General features: G+C 46.1%; 1 protein-coding gene across 2 annotated transcripts in view; it reads right to left on the reverse strand.

Moving 5' to 3' along the window:
* The window catches only part of LOC125466725 (cystathionine gamma-lyase-like), a 67,806-nt gene that overhangs the window by 9,212 nt on the left and 44,254 nt on the right, over window positions 1–14,340 (reverse strand). For both annotated transcript variants that reach the window (XM_048561662.2, XM_048561653.2), the window contains 3 exons: window positions 5,120–5,272; window positions 1,965–2,086; window positions 917–969 (listed from right to left, as the gene is read on the reverse strand). In XM_048561662.2, coding sequence (XP_048417619.1) covers window positions 917–969; window positions 1,965–2,086; window positions 5,120–5,272 — 328 coding nt within the window. The remainder of the gene's footprint in view (window positions 1–916; window positions 970–1,964; window positions 2,087–5,119; window positions 5,273–14,340) is intronic.

The following is a 14,340-nucleotide window of genomic DNA, read 5'->3' on the forward strand; positions in this document are numbered from 1 at the left end:
TGAATAAAACAATAAACTCATTAACGATGCATGAAAGGTGGGTGAGGATTAATATCGGATTGAACCTTGGCAAAAACAGAGGCCTAAAGATTGCCTACTGGGAGAACAGTTGGGCAGTGTATTTTTGCCAATGAAAGTAATCAGCTGAAATAGCTTTGAAGTCCTGAGAAAATAACCAGATCATGGGGTTAGATTGTTCACACTCAGGAGATGGTAAATTAAAATTTTACATCCAATTATAGTTTGTGCTGGGCTAAAATAAAGGTAGTATCCAGAGGACCGGGGAGTATTTATGGGTGGTCCCTTTGGAAGTAAATAATTATAATATTGAAGTGTCTTATAAGATAATTTTCTTGGAAAAATATGAAGTAAATAAGAATGCACAACATGTATAATTAGAAACCATATTGGTGAGCATTTTGTTAAATTTTTTCACAATTCATTTTGTCAAACAATTAAATAGTGTGTTGTAATTCAATTGGTTTAAAAAAAGGTATTTGGATTTTTTTGTTTAGTATGTTAACAGTCCCTAATTGAATTATTAATAGTACACACAGAATAGCCTTTCCTTTTGATCAGATGCAACTCTTACCGTATACCTTGCAATACTTCGAGGGCATTAATTTCATTACCAGCCTAAAGGGTTTTAGAGAACACTGTCAATGAATATTACTATAAAATATTTCTCGCAGTGTTCAGCAACTTTTTTTTAAATCAACATTTGATTTTTTTTTAGTGATCATATTTTGTTGCTTGCACTGAAAAAGTGTTTTATTTTTGTTCGTCACCTTTGCACAATTTTCTGTACTCACTTTCCAATCCCAAAACTGCTCTCTCTCAAGTTTATCCCCTTTCTTTCCTAATTCTAAAATACCGTGATTCTTAAAGCTGTAAATATTTTTTGCATGTTCCTTACGAATGCTCCGCTAGACTTCCATATCCTCCCAAACTCTCTGCAAGCGTGAACAGCTGAAAAGAAAGATAAAACAGGAAAAGCAAACAAGATTATTCTATTCAGAATCTCACTTTGGAGACAGGTTATGTACAACCCATCCTATTGAAAAACAGATTTATTTTTACTTAAAAGTAATTTGATAGTAAGAATCAAACTTGATCAATTTTTCTCTAACATAGAAATAAAAGTATTATTGAAATCCTGAATTGTCATTATTATTTTCAAGAATCAAACAGATCACTGAAATTACTTTTCCAGCCTTCCGTTCATCCATGTTTTTATATTTCCTATCTATGTCTGTCAATCTGTTCATAAGGAGAGTTTATATAGGGATTGGAGTTTTAACTTATGGTATTTGATGCTGACGGTTCATGACTGTTTATTTGTAGAGAAAGTCTGTAATAAAGTATTTATTGGAAAGTACAAAATTCTGTTCCATTAATTCTATCAACCTGGGTCTGGAAATTAGGAAAATTGAGGAATTTTGCATACTTCTAAACATCTTTAACTTCTGTCATGATTTTGGGAATAGAGCAGCTTAATACCCAATGCATTATGACACAACTGACAATAGGACGTCAACCAGAAATATCAACTCCTCCTCTTTCTCCATAAATGCTGCCTGACCCTGCTGAGTATTTGCAGCATTTTCTGTTGGAGAATGTATGTCTGAGGATGTTGGGTGGGGGTATGTTTTGAGGTACCTTTGGTACTCCAACATAGAGGGGCAATGTGTTGAAGCACAGACTCCAGGCCAAGACACTGAAATACTGCAGCAAATTTCTGTTCTTTCCCCTCTCTACGACAGAAAGTTCTCTCCCTCTTTTTGAGAAGACAATGAAAAGCTCCCCATTTTATTTGACAATGCTGAAACTAGGCTCAGTCGTACTGTTGGAACACAAACAAAAATGAGCATGAAGTTTGCCCACTATAAGAGAGGCCTCGGCAAATATTAATCCAGTAAATTTTAATATGACGTAGGTGAGGAAAAAATTTCAAAAGTGCTCACTTTTAAGTTTTTAAGGAATGTCTTGGCATTTTCCAAGCCTCCTTTAATCAAGAAAGCCATCATACCCGAACTCCCAGTACACTGTTGCTTTATCAGATCATGTTGTGGATGAGAAGGGAGACCTGAAAAAAGTATATTGACAAAACAAAGGTGACATTTATAAAAGTATATGAGGTATATTGGAATACAACACTTAAGTAGGGACTTCTTATCACTTCAATTTGCTTTAAAACCAGAATGGTGTTTCTCGCCAGCTCTGCAATAATCCATCATAGGTGAAGGTTAGGGAATAGATAGTATGGCAGGGGTTGTTACTGTGAAAAGCTTCACATTCAACTATATTTACCTTCCAGTTGTGTAGCCTACATCAACCAAGGTGCACATACAAATGAGATTGCATCAAGACAAGTGGCCTTCATTTTCAATTCCCTAAATCCATCAACTTGAAAAGACAAGGCAGAAAAATGGTTTAGCCATTTAACTGTTAACATTAAACACTATTAGTGAGGACCTACTTATGTCTGCCACAATTCCAAGTCCATCTTAGAATGGAATGCTAAATCCCTGTTTCTTTAAATTGTGACAAACACATGGATCTCTTGGTCACAGCTCTTGAGCTATCTTTAACACTTCCCTTCCTTAATTACACCACTGAGTAAAATCTGTCTAAGGATCCTTCATATCCTAGTCCTGAGCACTCAGATTTCTCTCCTATCTTCCCTCTTGCTGCCTCTCATCTCTGTTTGTCCTCAAAACCCTCCCACTGATCAACTGATCTGATTTACACCAAAATACTAACTACACAACTTCCCTTTCTGGTTGCCATGTTAGCTTTCTCCTCATTATTGAAGGGTGTTGCGCTATGCCAACTAAGCCAGCATTTATTGTCCATCCCAATTAGCCCTTGAGAAGGTGGTGGTGAGACACCTTCTTGGTTGACTGCAATCCATTTAGTTCTGGTAGATCCATAACACTGGGGAAGATGGTCAGGATGTTGAGCGGCTTGAAGTGCAACTTGCGATTGGTGGCATTTCCATTTTTCTGCTGCCCTTGTCCTTCCAGAAGTTGTGGCCCTGGGTTTGGAAGATGCTGTCTAAGGAGCCTTGTTGAATTTCTGCAGAGCACCTTGTCAATGACGCACACTGCTATTATTGAGCTTCCGAAGGGTTGAATGTTTGTGGATGTATTGCTAATTAAGTGGACTGCTTTGTCCTGGATGGTGTCAAGCTTCTTGTGTTATGTTGAATCTGCACTCATCCAGACAAGTGCGGAGTATTCCATCACACTCCTGAATTGAGACTTGTGATGGTGGGCAGGCTTTGGGAAGTTGGAAAATGAGTTATTCCCCACAGTATTCCTTGCCGCTGATCTGCTGTTATAGCCATAACACAGATGCAAGATAGGATACTGGGTAACTCTAGAGAAGGCCAAGGTAGATCTTCCACTTGGTACTTCTGGCTGAAGATTGAGGCAAATGCTTCAGCCTTATCTGTTACACTGATGTTGTGGGCTTCCTCATCACTGAGGATAGATATATTTTTGGCTATCTCCTCCTCCAGTGAGTTAATTGTCCACCACCATTCACAACTGCATTTTGCAGGACTGCAGAGCTTAGATCTGATTTGTTGGTAGTGGAATCACTTAGCTCTATCATTTGCAGCTTATGTTGCTTGGTACACACAGGTTGTCCTGTTTTGTAGTTTCTCCAGGTTGACACGTCATTTTTAGGTATACCTGGTGGTGCTCCTGACATGTCCTCCAAACCATTGCCCCATATAATTAACAGGATAGGGATGGGGGGCATTCAAATTTGTGAATGCCCATCATAGATGGCAGTTGTTCTTTGTAACAAATGCTTTTTTTCATTGCAGGTTCTAGGATTTTTGGAACAGGTAATATGTGTTTCTGATTGGAAGAGGTATTCTCTTTTCACAGAATGCTGGATGTGTGTCCACTTCCTGTATCTGTGAACATTGGTCTGGCTCCCATGGAGTCATATATAGTTAATCTCCTTCGGGTTGTTAATCAGATATGAAGTTTTGAGTCACTTTCTGTGGTTGTTTTGAGTGGTAAAATAGACTTATTCAGATTCTCAGTCAAATTACTGCTCATTCAGCACTATTTTTGTTACTGGCATTGATTATACTATTTAGAACTCAGAGGACTGAACATTTTCACCAGTCCTATAAAGTCTTTGGCTTTGCTGCAAGACGTGAAACTTGTGTCAATGAAAATAATTTCAATGGACGTTTAATCTGTTCAGACTCTATGCCTGTGCAAAATAAAACTTGTAATGGGGGGAGATGGTGACTTGGTGCTAATGTCACTAGGATAATAATCCAGAACCCCTTGTAAATGTTCTGAGGATGTGGGTTGAAATTACACCATAACAGATGGTGAAACTTGGGTCCAATGAAACTCTGGCATTAAATAAAAAGCTAGCCAACTGGCAGCCACATGCAATTGTTATTAAAAACCTTTTGGTTCACTGATGCCCCTGAGGGAAGGAAATCAGCTGTCCTTACCTGGTCTGGCCTACATATGACTCCAGATCCACAACATAATGGTTGACTCTTAACTACCCACCAGGTAATAAATGAAGGCATAGCCAATGACACCCATTTACCATGAATTAATTGAAAAAAAAGCAATGTATGGAAGTTTATACTAACTAATACTGAAACATTCAATCTTATGCTACATTTTTGATGGCTTCCAACGTCAAAACAAATTTCCTTCCTGCATCTTGAAATTGACATATAAACTTCACCATTACATTTCCTCAAGAATAAAGAAATGCAGTAAAATTACAAATTGTCCTATACATAGCATTCTGTGATCCAAAGTGAGAGCAATGCAGTCAGTGTAAAATATTGACTGTGCTACACCGTGACGTATAATATAAGGCTGATGTGGTTATTGGACTGAGACATGCACTGTTATCAATATTGTAATTTTATGAAAAGAAACAGAGTATCTAATGAACTAAGTCACACCTGGCAGTTTTGTTAATTGATCTAATTAGGGACAACAATCAGACAGCAAACAATAAACTCATTAAATTTATTGTATCCAATAAGTCAGTTCACTACTGAAATAGTGCACTGCCAAAACATATGCTGGTTGAGAGTAGAAATTATGGCTTAAGCACTAACCTGGAAAAATAACCTTGTCTACCCGAGGATCTGCCTCCAAAAACTTGGCTACCGCCAGTGCATTCCTGAAGTGTTGTTTCATTCGAAGGGCGAAAGTCTTCAAGCCACAGTTACACATGTAACAGTCGAATGGTGATGGAATTGCACCTATGGCTACAACACAATTAACATTTTGAATCAAAAAGGATTTGTAAAACATAAGATTCTATAAATCATATTTCGTTCTTTGAGACAAGTTATTTGTGTGAATACTTATTTGGTTGGAAAGTTATACAAAACATGGGCCAAGATATGAAACACAGAAAAGCATACTAAATGCACTATGATATTTTCTAAACCCTGTCCTACCCTTCACACTATTTTGAGTCTGATCTAAGATTATACATAAATGTGACATAGATCTCTATTCTATTCTTCTCTGTAATGAACCCATCACAAATTGAATTGTTTAAGGCATTCTGAACCGTGTTGCAATAAAATATGTTACTGATTTTAATGACCTATATTTGCATTCCCAAATTGCCCTGCTCCTCCACAAGATTTGCTTCCAAGCAATAATTGGTTTGACTCCCTTTGCCAAAATGAGCCCCCTCACATTTTGCTTTACTGAATTTCATTTGTTATTTTCCTGTACACTCTGCAAGATTTTTGAATATTTTCCTACATATTATTAGTCATTCCCCTTGTCAGTAATATGCCTAATGTGGTATTATTTTCAAATTTTAATACTATAACTCAAATAAATACTTTAATACCAGCTGATGGTACTCTTGGACATCAGGTCCCAAACTAATTAATGCTCTTTTATAAAAATTGGTGCACATAGTTACTTAAACATAGTCACACAAGGCTGCAAAATATCTGTAACAACATTTATTACACAAAAGTTGTAGACATAGAAAACAAGCTTGAACTATTAGAAAAAGCTTAAAACACACAGCAATAAAAAGGTTTCAACTGACTTCCTAACACTATCCTTTATAGAGAATCAAATCCAGAAAAATTATCCCTCCAAACTAAATCCTTAAGTTCTACTGAATTGATTTTCCTCAATTTTCACCCTGTGAACCATGGAATATTCTTGCATGAACACTCTCAAAATATAGAGTTAAAACTTAATTGGCTTTCAATAATTTACACTCTTGGTGTAGAAATTACACAACTAAACTTTTCTACAGAGATAACTGTGTTTTCCCATGATCTCCTGTAAAAACTCTTCCATCCTAAAAGAGAAGCTGTACTTAAGAGAGAACCTGATCCTCTGAACTTTTCTAAGAACTTTCAACCTCTGAGTTTTCTAAGCTAAAATGAATTCTTGATTTTTCGGAACTAGAAAGAAACTAATAGCCTTCAAAGTTTGTTCTATCAGTCATAAACCACCACAGCACAAACAAGTTTTCATAAACAAGTTTTCATAAACATTCCAGGTATTCTCAGTCACTGCTCTATGACACAAACTGGATTAAATTTCTGTACCAGAAACCTTGTCTGACCTTGTTAGAAACATTCACAAAAGTAACCAATATGTACCTGAGATTATTGTGACATTCAAACTCGTTAAAAAAATGATTTTCAAAAAATATAAAGAAATCACACATGTTTGATCACATGAAGAATTTTTGGATATAGCAAAGTGGTCCGAACATAGATTGCACAATGTTTGACATTGTAACTTCCTTTGTTGGCTTTTGGAATGTGAACTGAGGCAAAATTCTGTTAAGGACAGGGGAGAGCTAATAGGGATGGTTAAAAAAATATCAGGACGTGAACTATCCGAGATGAAGAGTTAAAATTAATTATGTCTATGCAGAAATTGATATCATTGACATTTAACAGTTTTTTCATTGCTGAATGTCCATTAATCATTGATTACAAAATTAATTGGATCAATACATAAATACTGTGGCTCCAAGAGCAAATCAGAGGCTGGAAACTCTGTGGAATATCAATCCTGTTCTGCCTCCTGAAATCCTGTCCGTCACCCACATCACCAAGGCACAAGTCACAAATTTGAGTTTGTTTTCATTGGTCCACTGGCTGAGGGCATCACTAGCATTTATTGCCCATCCCTAATTGCCCAGAGGGCAATTAAGAGCCAACCATGTTGCTGTGGATCTGAACTCCCATCTAGGCTAGATCAGGTGGATATCCTTTTCTAAAGGGAACTCATGACCCAGATGGGTTTTCATGACAATTGTCTATGGTTTCATGGCCATCATGAGACTATTCATTGTAGATTATTATTAAATTCATCTGCTGTGGCGGGATTTGAACCCATGTCCCCAGGACTTTGCCTGTGTCTCTAGATTAATAGTCCAGCGATGATACGATCAGGTCATCGCATCCCTGTAAATTGATGGAATACTCTTCACTTGCCTGGATATTTGCAGTTCTAACAACACTCAAGGAGTTTGACACCACACAAGACTGAGCTTGAAACCCCTTTTGGCATCCTTAATCTTTTCTTCCTCCATTGTAGGAGTACCATTGTTGTGGTATGCACCATCTGCAAGGTACAGTGCAGCGACTTGTCTGATTCCCTTGACAGCAGCTTCCGAGTCAGAAACCCATGTTATCAAGTAGAATGAGATCATCAAGCGAATGGAACACCACCACATGCAGGTTCTCCATCAAATAATTTACCATCCTGACTTGGAATTGTGTCACCTTTCCTTCACCAAAAAGGGGTCAGAAAGCTGGGAACTCCTTTACTGATGGTGCTATGGATAATCCTTCACCACAGGAACAGCTGGAGTTCAAAAGTGCAGCTTGCCACTTCGCCATCTCGAGGGCATCAGGGATAGGCAACAAACACTGGCCTTCCCAGCAATGCCCACGCATCTTGTGAATGAATAGTAAAAATTTACTGGTAAGATGGTGACTCAATGGTCTTGCAATCCTTCAAGCTGTGACTTGTTACGAAGTCAATAACAGAGAGTGAAGAAAGAATGCATAATCTTAACTTTCCACCAGTAGAATAGAATTTTAATTTTAGCTAGCAAAGTGTTTGAACTTTTATAGCAACTCCACCTAAAAGAATGTCAATGTTTACCTCCTCTGTACCCATTCTAGACAGCAAACGTGCAAAACAGCCACTTTCTTAAAAATGTCTCAGATCCCAGGGAGGTCCCATCCCTATTCAAGCTATGAAATATGGCACAGAGCTCATGAATATGCAAGAACATTTGGGGATATACAAAAGAAAAGTTTTAAGAGGCCAAAGGGGGTTTCAAGCTTAGTCTTGTGTGGTTCTGGATGTGAGATTGCTCGCTGAGCTGGAAGGTTCGTTTTTAGACGTTTCGTCACTTTTTTTTATTTGAAAAAATATACTTTATTCATAAGATGTACAAAAAATAAAACATATTTATACACCTACCCAGTCATGCAAGCCACTCTGGGTTACCCAGGGGGTACATACACCAACTAAAGGAAAAAAACAAAGGAAAAAAAAACAAAGCAAAGAAAATATCCTGGCAGTCGTCACCCTGCATAGTCCCAGTTGGCCCCCTGACCAGTTGGGGAAGGCGCCAGCTGGGCCCAGTTACCAGATAGGGCCCTTTTTTCTATTCTGGACGAGAGGTTTCATACCGTGCTCTTGCCCCACCGCGCCTTGGCGGCGGCTGTCCCAAGCTTTAGTGCGTCCCTCAGCACATAGTCCTGGACCTTGGAGTGCGCCAGTCTGCAACATTCGGTCGGGGTCAGTTCTTTCAGCTGGCAGACCAGCAAGTTGCGGGCAGACCAAAGAGCGTCTTTCACCGCATTGATGGTCCTCCAGGCGCAGTTGATGTTGGTCTCGGTGTGCGTCCCGGGAAACAGCCCGTAGAGCACGGAGTCCCGCGTCACGGAGCTGCTCGGGTCGAACCTCGAAAAATACCACTGCATCCCCCTCCAGACCTCCTGCGCATAGGCGCACTCCAGAAGGAGGTGATCAACAGTCTCGTCCCCCCCGCAGCCACCTCGAGGGCAGCGTGTGGTGGTGCAGAGATTCTGGGCAGGCATAAAGGATCTCACTGGCAGAGCCCCTCTCACTGCCAGCCAAGCAATGTCCTTGTGCTTGTTTGAAAGTTCTGGCGATGAGGCATTCTGCCAAACAACTTTGGCAGTCTGCTTGGGGAACCACACGACGGGATCCACCCTCTCCTTTTCCCGAAGGGTCCTGAGGATACTACGTGCTGACTACTGCCTGACGGCCTTGTGGTCAAAGGTGTTTCCCTTCAAAAATTTCTCCACGAAGGACAGGTGGTACGGACTGGTCCAACTACTCGGAGCGTTCCGCGGCAACGAGGCCAGGCCCATCCTTCGCAACACCGGGGACAGGTAGAACCTCAGTAAGTAGTGACACTTGGTGTTTGCGTACTGAGGATCTACGCACAGCTTGATGCAGCCGCACACAAAGGTAGCCATCAGGGCGAGGGTGGCATTCGGTACGCCATTTCCCCAATTTTCCAGGTCTTTGTACATGGTGTCCCTGCGGACCCGGTCCATCCTCGACCGCCAAATTAAGTGGAAGATGGCCCAGGTGACCGCAGCGGCGCAGGTCCAGGGATTAGGCCAGGCCTGCACCACATACAACAGTACCGAAAGCCCCTCACACCTGACAACCAGCTTCTTACTCGCGATGGAGAGGGACCGGAGCGTCCACCTGCCCAGCTTCTGCTTCAGTTTGGTGACACGCTCCTCCCAAGTCTTAGTGCATGCCCCAGCTCCACCAAACCAAACACCCAGCACCTTCAGGTAGTCTATCCTGACGGTGAAGGGGATGAAGGAGCAGTCGTCCCAGTTCCCGAAGAACATGAACTCGCTCTTACCCCTATTGACTTTGGCACCCGAGGCCAGTTCAAACTGGCCGCAGATGCCCAATAGTCTACTCACCGACCGACGATCGGTGCAGAAGACGGCGACATCGTCCATGTACAGGGAGGCCTTGACCTGAAGGCCTCCACTGCCTGGGATAGTCACGCTCTTCAGGCTCACGTCCTTCCTGATGGATGCGGCGAAGGGCTCCACACAGCACACGAACAAGGCAGGAGAGAGCGGGCAGCCCTGCCTGACTCCAGATCTGACGGGAAAACTGTCCGATTCCCAACCATTGATCGAGACTGCACTAACGATGTTGGTGTAGAGCAGCCGGATCCAATTGCGGATGCCCTTCCTGAACCCCAATTTGGAGAGGGCATCCCTCATGTAAGCATGAGAGACCCTGTTGAAGGCCGTCGCACCCGGGAGTCCTATTCCTCTCCAAGGACTTGAGGGCTCTGGTCAGCTCGTCCAGGGATATCGGCCGGTCCAGCCACTCCCTCGTGCCGTAGTCTAAGACTTCCGTGATAGACGACAGGAATGACTCGGAGGCCGTGCTGTCCGTGGGCTTCGTGTCATACAGTCCAGTCGGATGGAGCCTCAGGGCGCTTCCCGTCACCTGGAAGCAGGGTGCTGCTTTCCTTCTCCCTTGGGATCTTTAGCTTCTGCTTCGGGCGGGCCCTCTCCGAACCTCCCTCGTCAGAGGAGCTCTTATAGCCCCCCGTAGCTGCCTCTTCCCGCCTGATGGTTGTGGTTCCTGGGCCCGTCGACGCACCTTCCTCCTCGCTTTCCAGACCGTCGTCCACTCCCCTGGGTCGCCTGTCGCCGCCTCCATCGACTCCGGGTTGTCGGGTGGGAGCGGAGCCTGGTGGGGCGCTTTGCTGGCCTCGGGCCCATCCTGCGGGGCTGGGCCCTCCTGCACGACCTGGCCCTCCTGTACATTAGTGTCCTGAGGCTCCCTCCGACACCCAGTCACGTGCCGGCGGGGCCCTGGAGGGCTCCCCGGAACTTCCAGGCGGAAAGGAGGAAAGAGCGCGTCCCCAGCCTGACCCAGAGCTGGACTCTCCTGCCTCCGTACCCCCGACAGGGGCATGCCACCCGGAAGGCAGCATGGACGGTTTCCTGAGACCGGAGAGCATCCAGCAGTTAGCCCGGGCAATGGGCATGAAGGGACAGATGGAGGGGCTGGACCGTGGACTTGGGGAGGGTACTGCGGTCACTGCCGACATTGGGGGTACGAGTTGCGAGCATTAATGTGCGCAGCATCAAGTCCACGCAAGATGTGTGTCCACGTTGGCCTACCTGACCACCATCAAGGCGGACCTCCTGTTTCTGCAGGAGTGCGGGATACTGCACCTCAGCAGGTACGGGAAATGGTCCGGCACCTGGACCTGTGGGCCTTCGATCTGGTCGGGGGGTAACGACTGTCGCTCCTCGGGCCTGGCTATTCTGCTGCGGGGGTGTGACTTCACCATCTCTCAAGTTCAGGAGGTGGTGGGGGGGGCACCTCCTAGTGGCTGACGTCACCTACAGGAACGCTCCCCTGAGGCTGATCAACGTGTAAGCCCCAGCGGTACAGAGTGAGCGGTTGGCCGTCCTGCAGCGGCTTCCACCCCTGCTGGCTACGTCCAGGCCGGTCATCCTAGGCGGAGACTTCAACTGCATCATCGATGCAGATGGAAGATCCGGCGTGGGGACAGCAGGTGGGGGGAGTCAACTGGACGTCAAATCCAGATTCCTGATGGGCACGGTGAAGGACGCCAAGCTGCTCGACGTCTTCAGCGCCCCTGCAGACGGAGCGCAGCGGAGGTACACCTGGTCGCGGCCAGACGGGTCTATCCGCTCAAGGATAGACTTCCTGTTTGTGTCACGGGCGTTCTCGGTCAGGTCCACCAGCGTCGAGCCGGTGTTCTTCTCTGATCACTGCTTTCTACTGGCCGACTGTCACCTACAGGACGACCAGCCGGCCGGCAAGGGGACGTGGAAGTTCAACACGACTCTGTTGACTCCAGAGAACGTCGAGGAGCTGAAGAGGGAGTACACCGGTTGGAGAACCGTTAAACCCCTCTTTGAGTCTCCGGGCGACTGGTGGGAGACAGTGAAGGAGAACATCAAGAGGTTCTTTGTCCTCAAGGGTGTTCAGAAGGCAAGAGAGAGGCGGGGAAAGCTGTCGCGACTCCAGAAAAGGGTGCAGAACCTGCTCCTTCTGCAGTTGATGGGGGTCGATGTCATGGAGGACCTCCGCAAGGTAAGGGGCCAGCAAGCCTCGCTCTTCGCCGCGGAGGCCTCCAGGATAATCTTCCGGTCCAGGGTCCGCTCCATGGAGGAGGACGAGACATGCTCGCGTTTCTTCTTTCGGAAGGTGTACAAAGAGAGCTCTGTGCTTAGCCGACTGAAGGAGGACGACGGCTCGGTGACGTCGTCTCGGCCCGACATTTTGAGGATCAGCCGATCCTTCTATGCCGGACTGTACGACACGAAGCCCACAGACAGCACGGCCTCTGAGTCGTTCCTGTCGTCTATCACGGAGGTTTTAGACGACGGCACGTGGGAGTGGCTGGACTGGCCTATGCCCCTGGACGAGCTGACCAGAGCCCTCAAGTCCTTGGAGAGGAATAGGACTCCCGGGAGCGACAGCTTACCGGTCGAGCTGTATTCCGCTCTGTGGGACCTGGTCGGCCAGGACCTGCTGGAGGTATACGATAGTGCGCTTCGGGCAGGGGAAATGTGCAAGTCCATGAGGAAGGGCATCATCACCCTCATTTACAAGAGGAAGGGGGAGAGGGAAGAAATTAAGAATTGGCGTCCCATTTCACTATTGAACGTGGACTATAAAATCCTGGCTGAGGTCACAGCCAACTGGGTCAGGTCTGTCCTGGAGTCGGTGATTCACCCTGACCAAACCTGTGCTGTGCCGGGCAGGAAGATCGCTGAGAGCCTCGTGCTCATCAGGGATACGATCGCCTACGTGCAGGACAGGCGGGTGGACACCTGCCTCATCAGCCTGGACCAGGAGAAGGCCTTCGACAGGGTGTCTCATGCTTACATGAGGGACGTCCTCTCCAAATTGGGGTTCAGGGAGGGCATCCACAATTGGATCCGGCTGCTCTACACCAACATCGTTAGTGCATTCTCGATCAACGGGTGGGAATCGGACAGTTTTCCCGTCAGATCTGGAGTCAGGCAGGGCTGCCTGCTCTCTCCTGCCTTGTTCATGTGCTGTGTGGAGCCCTTCGCTGCATCCATCAGGAAGGACGTGAGCCTGAAGGGCGTGACTATTCCAGGCAGTGGAGGCCTTCAGGTCAAGACCTCCCTGTACATGGACGATGTCGCCGTCTTCTGCACCGATCGTCGGTCGGTGAGTAGACTGTTGGACATCTGCGGCCAGTTTGAACTGGCCTCGGGTGCCAAAGTCAATCGGGGTAAGAGCGAGGTCATGTTCTTCGGGAACTGGGACGACCGCTCCTTCATCCCCTTCACTGTCAGGACAGGGTGAAGGTGCTGGGTGTTTGGTTTGGTGGAGCTGGAGGGTGCACTAAGACTTGGAAGGAGCGTATCACCAAACTGAAGCAGAAGCTGGCCAGGTGGACGCTCCGGTCCCTCTCCATCGCGGGTAAGAACCTGGTTGTCAGGTGCGAGGGGCTTTCGGTACTGTTGTTTGTGGCGCAGGCCTGGCCTATTCCCTGGACCTGCGCCACTGCGGTCACCCGTGCCATCATCATTTGGGGGTTGAGGACGGACCGGGTCCGCAGAGACACCGTGTACAAAGACCTGGAAAATTGGGGAAAGGGCGTACCGAATGCCACCCTCGCCCTGATGGCTACCTTTGTGTGCGGCTGCATCAAGCTGTGCGTAGATCCTCAGTACGCAAACACCAAGTGTCACTACTTACTGAGGTTCTACCTGTCCCCGGTGTTGCGAAGGATGGGCCTGGCCTCGTTGCCGCGGAACGCTCTGAGTAGTTGGACTGTTCCATACCACCTGTCCTTCGTGGAGAAATTTTTGAAAGGAAACACCTTTGACCACAAGGCCGTCAGGCAGTGGTCAGCACGTAGTATCCTCGAGACCCTTCGGGAAAAGGAGAGGATGGATCCCGTCGTGTGGTTCCCCACGCAGACTGCCAAAGTCATTTGGCAGAATGCCTCATCGCCAGAACTTTCAAACAAGCACAAGGACATTGCTTGGCTGGCGGTGAGAGGGGCTCTGCCAGTGAGATCCTTTATGCCTGCCCGGAATCTCTGCGCCACCACACGCTGCCCTCGAGGTGGCTGCGGGGGGGACGAGACTGTCGATCACCTCCTTCTGGAGTGCGCCTATGCGCAGGGGGTCTGGAGGGGGATGCAGTGGTATTTGTCGAGGTTCGTCCCGAGCAGCTCCGTGACGCGGGACTCCGTACTCTGCGGGCTGTTTCCCGGGACGCACAC

Source organism: Stegostoma tigrinum, chromosome 2 (genome assembly GCF_030684315.1).
Source record: "Stegostoma tigrinum isolate sSteTig4 chromosome 2, sSteTig4.hap1, whole genome shotgun sequence".
NCBI lineage: Eukaryota > Metazoa > Chordata > Chondrichthyes > Orectolobiformes > Stegostomatidae > Stegostoma > Stegostoma tigrinum.